At 38.7% G+C, this 16334-nt stretch overlaps 1 protein-coding gene across 1 annotated transcript in view; it reads right to left on the bottom strand.

Moving 5' to 3' along the window:
* IL1RAPL2 (interleukin 1 receptor accessory protein like 2) overlaps positions 1 to 14109 on the bottom strand; it is a 583567-nt gene extending 569458 nt beyond the window's left edge. The window contains exon 1 of the mRNA XM_056809854.1: positions 14040 to 14109. Within this exon, the coding sequence (XP_056665832.1) occupies positions 14040 to 14109 (70 nt within the window). The remainder of the gene's footprint in view (positions 1 to 14039) is intronic.
* Positions 14110 to 16334: the final 2225 nt, after the last annotated feature.

Raw genomic sequence — 16334 nt, 5'->3', positions numbered from 1 at the left:
AACATGGACACTGACTCTTTAGATCACTGCCATGTGGCAGTGGGCCTGGAAGAGAAGAGAGACTGACATTTAATTAAAGAAGCACATCATGCCCAATGAGATAAAGCTATTAGGGGTGCTTGGTGAGATGCTATAGCAGCATTGGCAAACCTTTTAGAGATCGTGTGCTCAAATTGCACCGTCAACCTGCCTATGAGCCCTCCACATTACCCCCAGACAATGGAGGGAGGAAGTGCTCACATTGGGTGGCTGTTCAGAGGGGCAGGCATGTGAACATGGTTCTCAGTTAAAGTGGAAAGGGGGAACAGAATAACCCCTCAGACAATCTAGCATTGGTTTCGGGCTGCACCACCACTTTTTTTGGCACACTTTTCTTTTTGAGGTGGAAAATACATGGCATTTTCTCACTTCTTCCTTTTTCCAGTCAACTGGGTGTGAATCTTAAAAACTGCTCAGACTGTACCTTAGAAGATTTGGTTAAGCTATTACCCTATTGTAACAAATGGAGGTACTTGATCAGGAATGTATTGGGAATTTTAAAATTACTCCACCTTACTCATGACAGTGCCTTAGGGGAAGATAAAGTTGTAAACTCCTTACTGAACAATGCAAAGTCCCCAACTCATACTTATAGTGAAGCAAAACCCCTAAGCTAGGTGCTCTATTTTTATATCTAATACAAAAGGGTGCTAAGTACCTATAAAGGTTAAATTAATCACTAACAGGTCAAGCAAGTAACAAAAGGCAAGTTTAAAAAAAGAGGTATGAAGTTTTAGTCTAACCAGCAAGGTAAGAACAAAAGAAGATATGAACTAAGAATGGACAATCCTGGGGAAAACGTCTACTGTGTTTGGTAGATGTGAAAATTTAGGGGAGGTGACATAAGAGAAATTTCTCTTTAAAAGGAGCTGGTCTCTCTGAACTTAGGGGGAATTTGGAGTTAGTTGGAGTAGCTGGGTCTCTGAACTCAGTTCAGGAGTTGAGGATTTCAGTGAAAGACTGGAGTTTTGCTTTAGGACGATCTTGGGGTGAGTGATTAAAGACTGACTAGTCTCTCTTAAGGCTAAGGCCTAGGCCATTTGGCCTATACCCTTCATACTATTTTCTCTTATTCTCTCTCTTTCTCCCTTTCCTTAATTCCTTCATTTGTATTAATTAAAATCTCCATAAAACCCAGCTGACTTGGGTATTTTCATATTTGGGTATTTTCCCATGGCGACCACTTAATTTTTATTTAAATCAAGACACTAAAAATTATCTTTACAGTTTGCAGTTTGGCTGAAACCTTCACAGTTTTGGCAATTCAGTCTTGAAACCCACATTTTCAAAGTAACATGGGAAGAGTTGAGGAGGTAAAAGACCCTGGGAAAATGTGAATTAAAGCATTTTTTAAAACTACTGTTTAAATGTTTCCACTAAGTTCTCAGGAAGGGAAGTGTTAAGATAATGGTTACTGATAGCTGGGGTCTTAGTCAACCACTAGGGTCATCCCAGGGGGCACTCAGCAACAATTCTACCCCGTGTCCTTTCTGCATGCATCTCTCCATGGCGAGATACCTTTAGAAAAGGGGGAAGTAGGAGAGTAATGGTAATAAACATCGTTCCCCCCATCACACACACACACACCTTCTAACAGATTTGCTGCAATTCTTATTCTTGTCTTACTTAGGCTAATATTAAAATTGGTTTGCATTCTTTAAGCACACACCAGCTGGGAAACAGATGGAGGAGGCCAGCACAACGCTAGGTGACAGGGGAGGCCAGGCTGAGATTAAAATTTTGCTGTAGAAAATCTACAAAGTAGCTAAGAGGATGGGGGGGGGGAGTAGGAGGGAAAGATGGGTAATTGAGAGCTGTGTTTATGTATCTGACTAGGTCACATAAAAGCAGACCCACTCTTGGGTTTGGGTTTTGTTTGTTTCTTTGAGAGAAAGCATATGCTTTGGAAAAAAAGAAATTATTTTCATAGCAATAGGTCTGGTGTGAGTTGAGCTAGATAATGAAACTTTTTTAATAGCAATAACCATTCAATCTTGCTTTGTTACTGTTCACTTCTGCAAACATCCTCTGACACTTTCTAATGGAAGCAGACATGGTAGCACTAGGAACCCTGGAGGGCACTAATTGAATTTGGTTGTGACACAATTGTATTTTAAAACTTGTTATAATAAGGAAGAAACATCTTTCTCTGATTCTGGTGCTTTGGGGGTTCTAAATTCAGTTTAGTTCCATAAGGAAGGAAAACCCCCAGAGATAAACTCATCACGGGGGTCTTCAGTTTGTCTTTGGACATCATGCCCTCAGGCACATGCTGTTATGGCCCTCCCTGACATAACATTGCTCTTGTTTCCATCTGCCCTTTTTAACTACAATATATTTGTTGTTATTGGAACTACACAATAATATCGAGTTATTGCGCCATTTTATAGGTGAAAGAAATGAGATTCAGAAAGCCACAGAATCCCAGAGTTAATAGTAAAGCTCAGACTAGAATATAGGCCTTCTGACTAAAAGCATTACTCTTCTTCTAACATGGATTCTTACCTTTTGTGTGTGTGTGTCACAGACCTCTCAGGTAATCTGGTAAAACCTGAAGAGCCCTTCTCATTCTAATGTTCTTTTGTCTTTGTTTTTAATTCATAATTAAATAAAAGAGGAAATTCTAGTTATTGGTTGATGAAAATAAAAACGTATTTCTTTCCTATCCAAGTCCTCAGAGTCACTTTCCCTCTCAAGTTCATGGGTCAATGGATCTTGGTTAAGAGCCCTTATCTTATATGAAAAGCAGGTCTGGTGTAACTCTTCCTATCACTTAACAGAAAAGACTTTGACAACTTAGGCAAAATAGTGTTGCTAGGTTTGAGGATGGTATGTTTGTTTTTCTTCTTTTTCCTGACAGACAATGAAGGGTTTCTGGGAGAATGATCATGGGATCCTAGATCTAGAGCTGGAAGGGATCTCCAAGGCCATTTCTAGGCCCTCATTTTACAGAGGGAGAAACTGAGGCCCAAGAAAGAAAACTATCCTAAGGTAAGAAAGTTAGAAACTGTCCAAGCCCATATGTGGTACCATAGTTGGCACTCTTCCCCTTGTATCTAAAGGTTCTAAATCTCCAGGAAGTCAGTTGAAAGAAGCTCAGTCCAGCCTTGCCAGAGAACCACAGGAAATTATTATATACCACGAATTCATAAATTCAAAAAGATATTTATTAAAAACTAACTGCAAAGAAGATAATTTGTTAAGCACTGAACTTCAAGAGAGGGAAAAGCAGCTTAGCCTTAGGGAGCTTCCATTCTACTTTCATATGCCATTTCTATAGAGCAGTGGGTAATGACTAGTGTTGCCTTGGCCCTAACAAAGTCATGAAAGAAGCTATTTGTCCTCAAAAAGGAAGTGAAGAAGGTGTAATCACCTCAGGTTGCTTTCTCCACCTCAGAAAGCTTTGTTCAATGGCTCCCTTTAAAGGGAAATAAAGAGATGGAGCAGAAGGCTGGGAAAAATTCATCCCAGGGATGTCAACATCTTGAAGGTTATCAATAAGAAAACCTGATGAGAAAAAGCCATTGGTAAAGTCAGTTACTTTCAGAAGAGAAGGGGGTAACCTCTAAGGAACCCTAGATCTCTTCTCCAGTTCCCCCTCCTGACACTCTCCTTTTTTGGCCCATTTTCTTCAAGACAGAGTACTCATCGCCCCCTCATGTCTCCAGGTCTCTTAATTGGCCTCCTTTCTTCTCCTGATTTTCCCTCCAATTACCCCCATCCTAGGAGACAAAAGAGCCTACAGTTAGAATAAATCTACTGCAAAGACAGCATTGCTAATTCCTAAGTGTTCCTAGGAACCTTTTCTTCCAACCTTGACCCATATGAAAAGATGCCTATTTTCATCCTGCAACAACAACAAAAAAACTTAGGCAGCAGCAGTAGCAACAACAGTAGCAGCAATGGTAACATCCAACAAAGAATTCTAGTGCATGTTGAGCACTTTATTATGCCCCATTAACTCCTTGAACACATTCGACAGCACCCCTAAGTCTCAGGGTTGTAACCAAAGTGATGAGGAGGAGCAAGGGATGGAGAAGGAGGGCAGTTCTCCAACTCTGCTGTTATTCAGTGTCAGCCAATCCCACTTCTGGGGAAATACAACAGGAGTAGGATGTGGCTTGCCATCCCATAATGCAAGCTGTCTGATTCATCTTCACTGTTAGTTATCAAGAGAAAACCCTAGCCCACACCTCCCAGAGCTACCATACTATTACCTAGAGCCTTGGATGCCACCACTATTATCCTCCTCTACCTCTGACCAGAGAGCTTGAGGTAGAGAGAACAGCCCTCCAAAGCTTCCCTGTAGAGAGAGTGAAAATTGGACATCCAGCTAAGTCTACTCTCCATCTCCAACTCTGCCTGGTTTCAAATCCATAGAGTAAGATACATGTCCCACCATACTTCCCCCTTTTTCCAGCTTCCTTTTGTGTGTTATTTTGCTTCACTGGATTCCAAATTCCTTGAGGAAAAGGATTCTCTTTATGTTTTCATTTATATTCCCAGTGCTTAGCACAATTGCCTGGCATACAGTAGATGCTTAGTAAGTATTGTACTGAATTGAACAATGGCTTTTGGTAGAGGCCAGAGCCCAGGACTTCCTAAGGAAAAGATTCTTGTTGAGCTAGCATCTTTCTCTGGCCTAGGATTGACATCCCGAAGGATTTATGATCCACTGAACTCCATAAGACTTTCCAGAGCGGAAGGGGGTTAACTCACATCAAAATTACAAAGGGACTGAAGATTTGGCAAAATGGAATATACACTATTTAGTTTGTGTATTCTTAGAGGTATACATATAGTTTCTCAAGAGAATGTAAACCTTTGGAAGGCAGAGACTAACTTATCTTTATGTTCTTAATTTGTAGTACATAGGTACACAAACTTAAGAGTTGGAGGGAACACAAGAGGTCATCTAATCTCCAATTTTCATCTTTTATAGAAGAAGAAACTGAGGCCCAGAGAAGGAAAATGACTCAAACAAGTTCCCACTGGTAGTGAGCACTGAGGGAAGGATTTAAACACACACTGTCTAGAACCAATGCTTTTTACACTATACTACAGTAATTCCATTTTTTTTTGTTCTTTAATTCTTTCAGTCATGTCTGACTTTGTGTCTTCTTAAAGAGGCTGTATTCATGTACATTTGTAGGTCAACCAATCCACAATTCACTGAGAATTAGTGATTATGACACAGTGATTGAAGAGTATTTGATGACCTTAAATTGGGATTATAAAAGGAACTTAACTATATAGAACATTTGTGGGCTGCTATGAGTACATTATGTTTTTGGGATCCTGTTTCTCTGACAAATCTTCTACTTAATAGTCATTATTATCTAGGAAATTAATGAAAAAAAGTGGGAAGGAAGCTAGAATACCAGAACTCAAACTAAACTATAAATAATTAGGCATACAATAGAAAGGAAATGTGCACAATAACCTAAAGCCTGATAAAATACAAAGATGGCAGCTATTTGGAAAAGAACTAATTGTTTGGCCAAAACTATTGAAAAAACAAAAAGCAACCCAACAGAGCTCTCCATCTTTGGTTTCAAGTGGTTTGGTAGCCTGAAGAGCCCTAGATTCCATTGATGATAGGCTATTCCTTGATACTAATTTATGATTGTTGTTATTTACTACAAAATCATTATTAGAGATTACGTATTATCCTGGAATTCTCTTAGCCTGATTAATACTGTAAAAGCCAAACTCTTCTATCATAAAGAATGACATGAGTATCTCAATGTTTGGCCAGTCAATAAGTTGTCATGAAATATGTCCTTGGCATGTAAAATTTGTATTTACTTCTGAAGTGAACAACTGTTCATAATTATCTGCCAATAATTTACAAACATCTTTGTTTGCTATTGTTAGTATTCAACTTAGAGAGATAATGGCCTTGATCCTACTTTTACATTTGGAGACTTGATAAGGTAATTAGCTACAAAACTTCCTGAGTAATTACCCTCATTAAAATATTTGGCTTTCATCATGAAAACTGACATGGCAGCTCCTATACTTGGTGATGATTTATGCTCATCTTGAAGAGGAAATCATTTACTTAGCATGTCAACTCCTTCTGTTTGTTTATAGAAGAGGGGGCAGCTGAGTAAATCAGTGGATTGAGAGCCAGGCCTAGAGATGGGAGGTCCTAGGTTCAAATCTGGCCTCATACACTTCCCAGCTGTGTGATCCTGGGCAAGTCACTTAAGCCCCATTGCCTAGCCCTTACCACTCTTCTGCCTTGCAACTGTAAGGATAATTTTAGGGTTGTGACCTAAACTAAATTAATTTGGTCACCAAGGAATATCCCAAATAAAATAGCCAAGTCAGTTTGGAAATGTATGGTAGTTTAATCAATATAGGGGGAAGAAACCAAGGAGAAGACAGAGGGGAAAGGGAATAGGATTTTTCCCGCCTGGCCTATGCCAGGGGAAGTTCAAAGTCCTCCGCCTTGAGGACTTTGAAGATTGGAGGCTTTCTCTAAGAGGATAGTGTTTGGAAGGTAAAGGAGAAAGGAATCAGTCTAAACTCCAAGAGAGCTCAGATAAGGTGCCTCGCCTGAACTAAGCTATTCAGCTTTTCTCAGTATAGTATCAAGGAAAACTCACTGCTGAACTGGACAATAGCTGCCGCCATGCCAAGATGCCGAAATGCTCAGCATGCTGCCAGCCAGAGACCTCTATGCCACCCAAAAGGCCGGAGAGAGGAAGTGATGTGAAACATATAGACGGTTTTATATCACTTTCCTGCATCTCACCTGTACCAATGGTAGCTTAAGCTTGACTTAGGACAGCCCAGGGGTCTGTCAGCTGTTTCTGATTTGTCATTTGCTAGCACATGTCTATCATAGGTCATCCTCCTAGATACTTAGTCCTTAAGTATGGGTGTAGACATTCCTGATTTTGTTAGACTAAGTAGGGTAGAGTAATCTAAAGTTCACAGAACTAATACACAGTAATGATTTCAAGATGGAAGGTAAGGGTTTTAATAAAAAAAATAATAAAATAAAGTAAAATATTGCCCATAACTCTGTATTTTGTTATGATGCTAACTGACCTCTGTCAGTAAAAAGTTTGATATAATTCTCCCATAATATATCATTTTTATTGAAAATTCCATCTGCTATATTCAAATTTTTTCTCTGTGTACAACAATGACCTCAAAAGGATTGCAAAGATATAAATCTGTCCTATCATTCATTTCATCTACATACCACATTCCATAATCCAAAGAGCATCTTTAACCAAATCTATTGTTTTATCTTCTTTTTAGTTTTCTGATTAGGCAATCCCCAAAGTCTTCAGACATATGGGTACCTGGCCTTTGTGCCCTATCTCAAATGGAACTGCTTAAGATCTGCAACTCTCTTCCATTTCAACTCCACACAAGATGCCCATACCCAAAGAAGCTAATCACTTTGTAGTCTCATTGCCATGCTGCTAACAGCCTTGGATACTCAAACATCTTTTCTATCTCCCTCAGCCTCTTCTACCATCTGATTGGAGAGTTGAAGAGTGGCATCCTGAACTCTTCCCAAAGCGTCCCTTTAATGAGAGCTGGTCTTGAACTTTAAGCTCATTCCACTTTTCTTGTGAAGTTTTGCTTGGTTTCAAGTCCAGGGAACTCCAGTCCCTTTCCAGCTTTTACATTTTGATATACTGTCTTCCTCTATTAGATTGTAAGCTCCTGAAGGACAGGGACCATCTTCCTTTTTTCTATCTGTTTCCTCAGTGCATTGCACAGTGCCTAGCATATAAACGTCATTTAATAAATGTTTACTAAATTGAATTAAACCATTTCAAATGGTATTGCATATGTGATTGTTCAAGTATGTTTGACCATAACTACAGGTAAAACCACTAACATTTCTGCAATTGAATAAGGTTTTTTAAACTTACCAATTTTGTAGGGACTCTAACAATGCAAGTTATATTTTTGATGTAAGATAATGTTTCCTTACATTTGTTTTATTAAAGGTATCTAATTTCCCCTGGAAATGTATTTCGTCTTGCCAACATTTCCTGAATATATACTTTTAAAATGTTTTTTTAATTTATTAGATTTCACAGTGTCTTCAACTAAAACACAGTGGTCTTTCATCTCAGATACCAGTATTTGTAAATCCAAATGATAACTGGAGCATATTACATTTTCTGGATTTGGACTTTTTACTTTGTGTTTTTCTGTTTTTGGTATTTAAAAAGACTCTATTGTCTCTGCATTTATGTACTACTTTCAGTGATACATAATGGCCTTCTCTTCCAGCTAATTATGAATGTATCCATCACAAAGGTATATCATTTCACTCTGAAAATCTGAGGCAGTAAAAACCATTGAGACAATTAAATTTAAATATCATTCTTGCAACTTTAAAATGATTATCTGTAAGCTGTCCTTAGTTATTTCAATTTCTTAAAAGTTGCAATTTGAGAGAAGCCAGATGATTATATTGTACTTGACAAAATGAGCAATGTGGAGGTGAAAAAATAGATACTTTTTACTTCCTAGCAAAGATGAATTGGCTTTGAGTATAAATACTTCCTATTAAAATGCAAAGGAGACTGCAAGAACACACCTCATCTGTGTGATGAGCCTTTGGTGACTGATGATGATGGGTGTGAAGTAGTCCTGATAAGGGAAGATAATAAAATTGAAGTAGATAAAGCAGATCAATCCCTCTCTGCATTTTTTAGGAAACAGACCCAGCCCCCTCAGGAGGTCAAGCAGCTTATGCAGGCAGCAAACTAGACTCTAATTAGCCTAAGGATGAGAATTAGGAAGGTCAGGAAACAAAGGAACTTCAGGAATATGGAAGAGGTCAGGATGGAAGGCAAGGTAACTTACAGCTAACTAGGGATAAGTGATTAAGTACATGTGAAAGTAAACAACCTCTGAATAACCTGAGAATTGTCCACTCATCACTGACCACACATACCTGTGTTTGTGATAAGGTTTGTTTGATTATCAAATAAGAACCTGTATGTGAAAGGAAATAACTTTGTATCTTGCACCCTATATAAGCTATCTTATAATGTCAGTCTGAAGCAACTTCCACTAGGGAAGTCTGTCTCAGCTGGTAGATTCTTTATTAATCAATAAATAATGGTTCCAGTAATTGAATTTTTTGGGTGTCCGGACTCACTTTATGAAGTGCCCCACTTCAGGTGCAGATCAAGACTGTGCCAAGATTAAAAGACGTTGCCCTCTTCTGAACATCTGTTGTATTAGGGAATTGGTGAGTTTTCACTGTCACTTGGATCGAATCTTCTATCAGTATAATTTTTTTTTACATTGATTAGAACTTGGTTTTCACTGAAAAAGCTGACGTGTCCTCCCATCCACCCCCCCCCCAGAGAATCTCATGTTCTATTCCTGCAATGTGTGGACATGCTCTAGAATTTCAAACTCATTCCTTTGACAGCTATTTAATTCACATCTATTCGATGCAAAGCTCAGGACACTGAGGAAGGCAGCTCTGATCTACAATGATTTGAGGAAGCAGAAGAAGGAGAGTTTTCAAGAACGTTTTGGTGTGACTTCACTGGGACTAGAACATCAGCAGGGGATGTGATCTAAGCATTAAGCAAGATGCAAAATCAGTTAGGACTCAAAAGGTAACCCCATGCTTCCTGGTTTTGGACTCCTCAGTGGAAGTATCCTGATAATGGTTTCACAGAGAAGAGGGATATAATTTGCTGATCCCAACAGTTAACAAAGCCAGATAGGCAGGCCACTGCTACTACCTGAACTGGCTATGGCAATTATATCATTTCAGGTTATCATGCAACTACAACACTCGAAAAATGTACTAAGTGCCTACTATGTGAAAAAATGGCTCACTTTTAATCCCTACTCCACAGAAAACTGGAATCCATGATCTGTATGTGTGTTTTAATTAGAACTGTGCTTTTATTGAAACAGGGAGGTCTAGTGAGGGATTCAGTCAATGAATGCAGACATGTAGATATAGTTATACCTGTATTGACATAGCTTTCATTAATTGACTTAACACCTAGTCCAGAAACACCCAATAAAACCTGATTTACTAGAATGATCAGGAAATTGAGTGTTATGGTTAATCTAATTTTCTGACTGATACTGGAAGAATTCTTTTTCAATTCTTAATGAAAATTTTTCTTAAATGTCTTCTAATTTCCTGACTCCATAATTAAAATACACTGACAATTAGGAAGATGCTAAGGCATGAAGGAGAAGCCAGATGGTTCAACAGACAAAAAGCACCAGGCCTGCAGTCAGAAGGACCTGAGTTCAAATCTGTTCTTAGACACTAACTGGCTGCATGATCCTGGAAAAGTCACTTAATTCTGTTTGACTCAATTTAAACGGATTTGCACTAGAATCATAAAACATTAATCATAGGAAAGAAGAGATTGGATACTTTTGGAAAGGAGCTTGGTTATACAGTTTTGAGAAAGAAGTAGATTTCTAGCTCCATTTTGCCTCCTAAACATCATCTGTAAAATAAGCTGGAGAAGGAAATGGCAAACCACTCCAGTAGCTTTGTCAAGAAAACTCCAAATGGGGACATGAAGGGCCTGTCATGACTGAAACTACTAAAAAAAATGATAACAATGAATTTAGGATATGGCCCTCGATGTCTTCACTATGGCCATCAGTGCGCACTGCCCAAGTCTAAAGATGAAGATAGAAGAAGTGCAGGAGATAGGGTCAAATGCTGGGTGATCTAAAATTTTACTAAGAAAATTTTCAATTAATGTCTGATACTCTATTTTGCCTCAAAACCCTTTTTTTATCTTATACTGGGCTATAGCAGTGATGGCAAACCTTTTAGAAAGTGAGTGCCCAAACTGCAGCCTCATACTGCATGTGAGTTCCCCATCTCACTCCAGACAATGGAGAGAGGAAGTGATCCCATTGGGCTGCTGGGCAGAGGAGTGGGGGAGCAGCCCCCTCTAGCATGTGAGCCATAGGTTTGCCAACACAGCTTTAGAGTTCTGGTTATTTCACAAAATCCAGTTAACTGTTTTCTGTTATTCCATGATCCATGTGGTGTATGATCTTGGTAGGGTCTCTTCCACCTTTTGGGTCTCAGTTTTCTCCTATTTAAGATGAGGTAGTGGGACTAGGAGAGCAATGATATCTAGCTCTGACAGTTTATATAAATAAGGACCTTGCCACTTATATATATGTATACATATATATATATATATATATATTCTCTATCCTAATAATTTCTTTCAGCTCTAATACTCCACATGTTCCATGTTCTAAAGTCTCTTTCAGCTCTGACATTATATATTTTAAATACTCCCACTCTTGCCATTTGATTTGACTCACATTTATTAAGGGTCAACTATGTACCAAGCACTGTGCTAGATCTTGGGGATACAAAGGAGGAAGGGAAGCTAATAGGCATTTCTACCGAGCCAGCTGCCAGATCTGGGCAAAGAAAATGGCTAACTCATCCAGCTAAATGACAGAGATGTTATAGTGAGTATTCTGAGTATGGTTTGGGCCATGTGGCTGCTGAGGTCCCTTCCAACTCTCAGATTCTATGATTTTCTAACTTTAACATTTATGCCTATTAAATTTTATCTTCCAAGATTCAACTAAGGGCAGCTACGTCTCTCAGTTGATAGAATGCCAATTCTGGCAATAGGAAGATTCATCTTCCTGAGTTAAAATCTGACACTTACTAGTTGTGTGACCTTGGACAAGTCATTTAACCCTTTTTGCCCATAAAATTACTCAACAACAACACATTTGACCAAATGTTTTGGCATTTCAAAATCATTTGGATTCTGACCCTGGCATTCAGTACATTAGTTAGCCCTTCCCACTTAGGGACATCTTCTAAGTCAGCATAAATGCCATCTATGCCATAAGCCATAAGAATACTACAGGGCCAAGCACAACTTTTAAGGAAGATAGTATTATATATATGTATATTGATAGATAGATAGATAGATAGATAGATAGACAGACAGACAGATAGATAGAGATAGAGATAGTTATAGATATATACACTTCATTTTTAAGTGGAAGACATTCAATTGTTTCAGGATATTGTAAAAAATAGACTCGAATACAGGACTACAATCCCCACGAGCCTTTGCTCCACTTCCCCAGAATGCCTTGTAATCTCACCTGGGCTGAGATCGAGATGGTATTTAAGCTGATTCAAAGGCTTTTGAGGGCTCTCTCCCTGGGCTCTTTTTGGACTTCCATTTTGGAACAGGCGCGTCTTTTGCGTGATGTGAGATTATTTTGTCTAGGCCTCTGGCCTAGGCACATGTTTCTTACTTGTATATTCTTTAATCTTTAACCTTTAATAAACCTCTAAAAAATATAATACTTCTTGCAGAGAGAAACTAATTTCTACCTGCCTCAGATGCCTCAGTCTCCCCATATTCCCTAAATTTTAATCTTTACAATATAAAGACGAAAAAGAGATAATCCTTGTCCTCCAGAATTTGTTTATGGGTGGGGGGGGGGGTATGAAAGTGGAAACAAAAAAACACAAGATATTTACAAAATAAATAGAAAGAAATAGGGGGGACGAATTCTAATAACTAACGTAACAAGCAATCAAAACATACTTTTGTTCTATATTCTAGGGTCCAGGGGTCCTTCCAGCTGTTATGTTCTATATTTTTAAGTTATTTAAACCTCTGGAATTCTACTTTATAAGGTTCTTCAAGCTACAATGTCCAATGTTTTTATGGCCCTCTCATCTCTGACTGTCTATCTTAAAGTGTTTTCCAGCCTTGCCATCTGTATTCAAAGAACCCTTCCAGCTATGTCTGAGATTCTCTGTTCTAAGATCCCTTCCAGCTTACATAGCCTTTTTACAACACTAGTACTGTAAAAGGTAAAAACACATGGATCTATACTTGTTTTATTGGAGTCCAATAATGATGTCTAGGAGGCAAAAAGGAGCTAGAAATCTACGTCTGCCTCAAAACTGTATAACTAAGCTCCTTTCCAAAAGTGTCCAATCTCTTCTTTCCCATGGCTGATGTCTTTTAATTCTAGTGCAAATCCATTTAAATTGTTCCCAAAGGATTAGATCCTTCCTAAGTGGTTTTTCAGCAAAGATCCCAAAGCTAAGCTAAGAAGGATTTCAGCACTCAGGTCAGGAACAGCTTCCTTCTTTCATATTATATGATTATTTGGAACAAATTCACCTCAGCCCAAATTCAAGTTCCCATCCAGGTTTCACCAGAATAGTGCTTAAGGGGAAAGAGAAAGGTACCAACTCTGTTTAGCATGTCCTATCCCCATCCCCTGAAGATTAAAACCAAGAATTTAATGTTTCCTAATATTGTTTCTTGGGCATAAAGAACCTGGATTCCAATTCCAAGATGATAGGGCAAGGCTTTGGTTTGCTTTGTTTAATGCTGAAGAAATTTAGGGTCAGAGAATTTGGAGCTGGAATAATTTCTAGTGATCATTCAGTCTAAAATCCTTCATTGGATAAATGAGGAAAATGATGACAAGAAAAGAGAAGGCACTTGTCTAAGGACTTTCAGATCCTAACAGACTGAACCAGAGCTAGGTTCAGTGGCACATTGGATAAGTTGAATGTTGGCCCAGGAGTTAGAGAAACGGAAGTTCACATTTGGCCTCAGAAGCTTACTAGCAAGCCACTTAAAAATGAACTAGAGAAGGAAATAACAAACCACTTCAGCATCTTTGCTAAGGAAATGCAAATGTGGTCACTTAACTTTTGTCTGCTTCAGTTTCCTCATCTGTAAAATGGGGATAATAATAGTAACTATTGCCCAAGAGTTGTTGAGAAGATCAAAGGAGATAACAGTTAACATTTAACAGTTAACAGATAACAGTTAACAGAAGAACAAAGGAGATAACAGATAACAGTAAAGGGCTTGGCATAGTGCCCAGCACACAGGAAGTACCATACAAATGATAGCTATTGCTGTCACTATTGCCATCACTATTTCCCATTCAAAAATTCACCCTACTTTCCGATAGACCATGCCTTCTCTCACCTTTCACATTTGGAGTATGGAGGTGAAGGGGGGCAATAGGAATAGGTTTAGTTGAAGGCAATGAGGACATCACGGTGGCTACATTGGGGTCCAGTGAAGCTCTAATAACCTAGCATTTTCAGACAGTCACATTTGCTTCAGAGACTTAGGGAAACAAAAGCCCTCTGTGCACAAAGTCTTTACTGGCAATTCTAAATAGTTGGTTTTCCTGGTTGGCCATGTGGAAAATCTACTGTTAGCAGCTTTCTCAAGTGTTCAACTTTAGCCTGTGACTTAAGTAGGAATTCAGGAGATGGCAAGGGATTTAAAATGAAAAGCAGTTTCACTAGCTGATATGGGTCTATATGGAAATCTCAAGATTTCTCATGTTGCTGTAACAGTTAAAATGTAGGAATATGGGGAGACTGAGGCAGGTAGAAATTAGTTTCTCTCTGCAAGGAGTATTATATTTTTTAGAGGTTTATTAAAGATTAAGGATTAAAGAATATACAAGTAAGAAACATGTGCCTAGGCCAGATGCCTAGACAAAATAACCTCACATCATGGAAGAGACGCCCCTGCTCTAAAATGGAAGTCCAAAAGAGACCCCAAAACCTTTGCCACCAGCTTAAATCCTTCCTCGATCTTGGCCCATCTCAGAATTGCGTGAGATTTCAAAGCATTTTGGGGAAGTGGAGCAAAGGCTTGTGGGGATTGTAGTCCTGCATTCGAGTCTATTTTTTACATTGCTTCATTTTAATGATCCTATAGCCAGATGGCAGTCACTGAAAAATCAGCCATGAAATATGCCTTCCTTTATTATGTCAGAGGCCAAGGTGAGTGAATCCCCATTAAACAGATGCATGGTGCACTAGTTTGATTTTACTATATAGGTTTCTTTTTTGTTAATACTTGACATGATTTGGCTAATAGAAATAAAAATCTATTAAAGAATAAGACATGAAAAATGGAGAGAAGCGCTGGCCACTATGAATTCTATACTGACAATCTGACTGCAAGTAAGTACATAGTCTATCTTAACTGTGGGATTTATGAATAACCAACTAATACACAGGCAGTGAGGAGAAAGGATAAGGAGTTGCCTTTTGAGACAGGAAAGCCTGGGTTCAAATCCTCATAGATACTGGCAATGTTATTCTCTGTAAGTCCCTTTACTTATTGTTTCCCCATGGAACTTCCTAAAGTATAAGTTGCTGCCAGTATAAAAGGGATTGCTTCCTTGGCGCGCACACACACACCTTTGCTATGTCTAGACAAACAGCTACACAATTCACTCTCTGTCCTTCAAATTCGAATTAAGACCTAAATTACTCAGTAGTATCTAGAAGGAAGAAATTCAGTTGTGTAAAAAATAGACTCGAATACAGGACTACAATCCCCATGAGCCTTTGCTCCACTTCCCGAGAATGCCTTATAATCTCACCTGGGCCGAGATCGAGAAGGGATTTAAACTGAGGAAAAGGCTTTGGAGGGGCTTTTGGACTGCCGTTTTGCAGCAGGAGCGTCTCTTGCGTGATGTGAGGTTATTTTGTCTAGGCCTCTGGCCTAGGCACATGTTTCTTACTTGTATATTCTTAATCTTAACCTTTAATAAACCTCTAAAAAATATAATACTCCTTGCAGAGAGAAACTAATTTCTACCTGCCTCAGTCTCCCCATCTCCCCTAAATTTTAATCTTTACAGTTGGTAATCACCAAAAATCATCCTTTGTTTTGTGCAGGAAAAACAGGCCCACTGTTGGTGGAAGGTGCCTTGCATGTAGTAGGTATTTAATAAAGATGATGATTAAATGGGAATTAACTTGAAATTACAAAAAGAAAGCAGAGCTGAGAAATATAAAAGGGGCAAATGTTTCCAATAGAATCATAATGTTTTGGTTCAATGGGGATACGATTGGGGATGGGGACTCTAAATGATCACTGTATTGCAAATATTAATAATATGGATATAAGTCTTGATCAATGACACATATAAAATCCAGTGGAATTGAGTGTAGGCTACAGGAAGAGGGGTGGAAGGAGGGGAGGGAAAGAACATGAATCATGTAACCATGGAAAAATATTCTAAATCAATTAATCAAATAAATAAAATTTTAAAAATATGCATAATGCTTGTCCAAAAGATGCAAGGTCATGTGAAAACCACTCCCTAAGTTTGTCCTACCCCACTCCCCATTTTTGTGTGAATACGGAATGGAACATAGGGGCACAGAGGATTAAAGGTGTGGGGCAGAGCTCACTCTCGCTGATTCTCTATCCCTTTCCTTCATTTCGCTTTTTCATATATCTCCATTT

The sequence above is a fragment of the Monodelphis domestica genome, chromosome X, assembly GCF_027887165.1.
Source record: "Monodelphis domestica isolate mMonDom1 chromosome X, mMonDom1.pri, whole genome shotgun sequence".
Classification (NCBI taxonomy): Eukaryota; Metazoa; Chordata; class Mammalia; order Didelphimorphia; family Didelphidae; genus Monodelphis; species Monodelphis domestica.
This window is presented reverse-complemented; position numbering and strand designations above follow the sequence as displayed.